Source organism: Mustela putorius, unplaced genomic scaffold (genome assembly GCF_011764305.1).
Source record: "Mustela putorius furo isolate JIRA1106 unplaced genomic scaffold, ASM1176430v1.1 tig00000596_pilon_pilon_pilon, whole genome shotgun sequence".
NCBI lineage: Eukaryota > Metazoa > Chordata > Mammalia > Carnivora > Mustelidae > Mustela > Mustela putorius.
This window is the reverse complement of record NW_025421428.1, coordinates 4,686,621-4,691,321: the sequence shown is the minus strand read 5'-3', so window position 1 is coordinate 4,691,321 and position 4,701 is coordinate 4,686,621. Positions and strand designations below refer to the sequence as shown.

The 4,701-nt window shown below is 38.4% G+C and overlaps 1 protein-coding gene across 1 annotated transcript; it reads left to right on the top strand.

The window, feature by feature from the left end:
- Positions 1-3,483: 3,483 nt before the first annotated feature.
- Positions 3,484-4,413, top strand: LOC123392816 (olfactory receptor 1L8-like). The gene has a single exon (XM_045082910.1). It carries the CDS (start codon positions 3,484-3,486, stop codon positions 4,411-4,413), a length of 930 nt encoding a protein of 309 aa, XP_044938845.1.
- Positions 4,414-4,701: the final 288 nt, after the last annotated feature.

Genomic DNA, 4,701 nt, shown 5'->3' with positions numbered 1-4,701 from the left:
AGCAAATTCTCTTGAGGAGTCAGATTGGAATGAGCACTCCAAATCTCTCTCAGCACAAGAAGGACCCAAAGGTGTCCAGGAGAGCAGAGACAAACCCATGAGAAGACCATAGGGTTTCACCAACCAGGAGAGTTCCTGCTACAGTGAGTCTGGGCATCTCAGCCTTCTACAGTGGGGAGCAGAAAAAACTGAATGAATGATGCTGAGAGACAGAGGATGAGGAATAGACAGGGATGGGATCCAGAATCAGGAAAATACCTTTTCCCTCTAGAATCCAGAGGAATCTATCTTCTCTTTCTTCCTTCTTCCCAACCCCTCTTGATCATTGCTGGCTAGAAAATCAAAAGGGCAGCTTTGACTGATAGGTAAATGTAACCAATTTGGAAAAGTGGCTCAGGAGAGAGAAAATATTTTTTTTTAACTGGGAAAAGTGAGAAGATATCTGGATATGGAAAGTGAACATCATCATACTCACTGACCATCCACCTCACCTGGATATTTATTGCAGCCTCTATTTGGCTCCTCTGGCTCCAAAAATCATATGGACACAATATATCAGAGATCAGCCTAATAATAAGTCTGGCTTTGTATTTTGTGACCACCCTATTTGATCTGTGGTCCAGTGTGTATCATTATCCCATGGTTTCCAGGAACCAGATTCTCAATAGGTGCAGAAGAGGAGTTTAGTAGAAAAGATACACACACACACCACACACACACACACACACACACACACACACACGTCCCCTTCCCTGACACATCCCAGGTTTTTAGAATGATTCCCTAGGATTCTCACTTCCAAAACTTCCTTCCATTTTATCAAGTACTCAACCCAGATAAGACACAGGGACTTGTAAGATAGTCCTTAGCCTTAAGCGGTCTTTGGGGATGACCTCAGCTGAAAAAAACTTTTAAATCACTTTAAATCTTATCTCATACTCCCCAGTCATCCCCTTCACAAATAACTTATTTTTTATGTATATATTTTACAAGCTGTACTTATATGTTAAGTTTCATTAGCTCTTTAAAATACCTAAAATCACACAGGGCACAGGTGATAGTATAAACCTCCACCTTGTGCTTCCAGGTCCAGCGCACTTTCTACCACACTCTCGACTCAATACACATAATGCACCAGCCATCCAAGACCAAATTCCTCCTGTTGCCAGTTAATCATGTGTATTAGAATTTTCAAAGTGTGCATTCTGTTGAACACAGAAAAACTAGATTTCCCATTGTAAAAGCAAAGGTCTGTTTTAATGTGGGACAAAAAAAAAATTTAGGAAAAAAATGGTGGGGACATATGTGTGTTTTAAAATAGAAAATAAAATATAGAAAAATGACTTAAAAAAATAGAAAATGATCAAGTTGAAAAAAGAAACTAGATCCTGTGCATGGCTATTTCAGATATATTTTATAGCTTTACAAAAACATGAGAAGACACATAGTGGTTAAATCTTGAAATCCACAATTAGTCCTGAGTTTGAAACATATTTCTGCTATTTACTTGATATGTGAGTTTAGAAAATTATTGTTACTCTCTCTATCTGTTTCCTCATCAAAAAAAAAAAAAAAGCTGGGAATAATAATGGTTTATGTCTCATAAGTTTACAGTGAGGATTAAACAAAGTTCCGCTTATATGGGATAAGAGCTTAATTGTTGATTTACTCACAGATTAGTCAAAGCATGCACCTTTTAAAAAGGCTTTGTAGATTCATATTAAGGTCAGTATGACCATTAGAGCATTAAAGTGTGGGCTAGAATTATTTTAGTATTCTGATTCATTAATTTTGAGAATGTGTACAGATACCTAGCTGGGGAAAAAGTCATTGGCACCAATGGTGATGGGAAAGAGAAGACAGTATTATCAAATACTTACTTTCTCTCTCTCTGGAACTATTCTAAGTGATTTGGGTACATTATATCATGAAAATCTCATAAAAAATTATTATGGAAAAATATTAATATAGCTATTCACAGATAAGAACACTGAAATTTAAAGATATTCAATTACTTGCCTGCTATGAGCCAGCTGGAAACTAGACATTTAATTGTTGTATGAACAAATGAATAAATAGCCATTCTTTGAATTGCTATTAAAGTCATGCCTATCCATGTTGATCTTCTGCTTAGAGGATCTGTTCCATTGCTATGAGTACAGTGTTGAAGTCTCCTACTATTAATGAAGCCAAAAAACAAACAAGCAAACAAACCAAACCAAAACAAGTCTATCCAATGTGCCCATTCTCAAGGTCTGGATGAATAATTTAAAACACTCCGTAGATACGAGGATATCTGAATATATGTTGTTTATGGTAGCAAAGAGTTAGAGGACATAGTAAGTCAGGTGAGCCACATGACACAATGGAAAGAGTTAGAACCAGAACATTGATAGATATCCAAAAAATTATATACAGAGAGAAAAAAAACAGAATGAAATATATGCCATAGTATTTTTAAGTAATTATTGAAGTAAATGGAAGAAAAACATACCTAAACAAAGCAATAATATATATTTTTCAATTATATATATATATATATATATATATATATATATATATATATATAATGGCTGCTGACATGGAAAAAATATATGCTTGCTTAATGGTTGGATATCCAAGATGTGAAAACATGATCTGACTTAGGAAACGAGAGGAAAAATAGAAAATAAATTTAAAACAAGGATTTATATGGACTGATCCTGATAGGTTAACCTTCACTAAGGAATATGAACTTCTAAATAAGTACCTCTAAAGATAAACCAAGCATGACAGTAAAACTTTGCTGACCTGGGTTCATTATTCCTCTGATTTCCTCATTGAATATTTCATCAAATCCTTCTTTTTGGCAAGGAGATTCAAAGATAAAGCTCAGCATGACATAACTGAAAATTAGTTCTGATATAGACAAAGAAAAATGAAACCATCTAATCTAAAATAAATTCCCAACCCTACCTTTGTAAGTCTCTATCCTCTTATGGGATTTATATTTCCTTATACACCATAGAACTATCTGATGATAGATAGATGATAGATATGATAGATAGGTAGATCAATAGGTAGGTAGGTAGATATAGATCCTCCATGCCAGGCTTGTCTCTGTCTTTTTCACAGTGGTGCCCCTACTCCCAGAGAGTATTTTTCACAAAGTAGGTACTCAGTTAACAATTATTTTTAAGATTTGATACTAAGCTGAAATAGTTAAGCTCTGTCTCTGAAGGAAAATTCTTCTTCTGAAAGTCCATGCTATCAACACCAGTAGCATGTGAAGTCAGCAAGCTGAGACAGGGCAGCATCAAGGACCACAAATATGACAAGTTGTCCACATGGTAGCTAATGGGTGGGAAACTAAAGGAAAGCTTTAAGGGGGGAAAGTAATAGTAGGTAGAAACATACTTACTGCCTTGTTTGTGATTACGGTTGTGAAAGAAATGTTTGTGTGTTAAGAGGTAAGATCTTCTCTGTTTAGTTGGCGATGTGACCATGGAAAAAGTCAACCAAACCAGCAGTGTCTCTGAGTTCATTCTCCTGGGGCTCTCCTCCCGGCCTGAAGACCAGACACCCCTCTTTATCCTCTTCCTCACCATGTACCTGGTCACCATAATTGGGAACCTACTCATCATTGTGGCCATCCACTCTGACCCCCAGCTCCAGAACCCCATGTATTTCTTCTTGAGTTTCCTGTCCTTCACTGACATTTGCTTTACAACAACAGTTGTCCCCAGGATGCTAGTGAACTTCCTGTCAGAGAAGACCATCTCCTATGCTGGGTGTCTGACACAGATGTATTTCATTTATGCTCTGGGCAACACTGACAGCTGCCTACTGGTGGTCATGGCCTTTGATCGCTATGTGGCCATCTGTGACCCCTTCCACTATGTCACCACCATGAACCACCACCGCTGTGTCCTGCTGGTGGCCTTTTCCTTCTCACTTCCTCACCTCCACTCACTCCTACACACCCTACTACTGAATCGCCTCAGCTTCTGTGACTCCAATGTTATCTACCATTTCTTCTGTGACATCAAGCCTTTGCTAAAATTGTCCTGCTCTTCCACATTTGTCAATGAAATCATGATAACATCAGAAGGCTCCATTGTTTTGGTGACCCCCTTTCTGTGCATTACTTTCTCTTACATACGAATTTTCATCACAGTTCTCAAGATTCCCTCAGCTGCTGGGAAACGCAAAGCTTTCTCCACCTGTGGCTCTCACCTCACCGTGGTAACTCTCTTTTATGGAAGCATCTTCTATGTTTATTTACAACCCTTGTCCACATACGCTGTTAGAGATCGTGTGGCAACACTTGCCTACACAGTTTTGTCCTCCCTGCTAAATCCTTTTATCTATACTCTGAGAAACAGAGACATGGAAAGGGGCCTGAGGAAGCTGATGGCCAGGAGGAAGTCCTAGCCAGAACCTCTGGGAGCATGTTCATGAGGGTCTCTGCTCCCCTGGACCCTGTTTCTGCTGGTCAGCAGGCATAATCATATCTGTTATGAATGTTGGGTTGTATCCATGTCTTTACATTTGTAGCCATCAACCACTGAGCCTATTATGATTCAGCAAATGGTTCAAGGTCAGCCAAGTTCCTGGGTTCCAGTTTTCACATTTCTACCTCTCTCTTCTTCTCTCAAGAAACCACATCTTTTTCATTCCCCCAAGGGCTGTTGAAACCTCTGTTTTCCACAAAAATTGGTG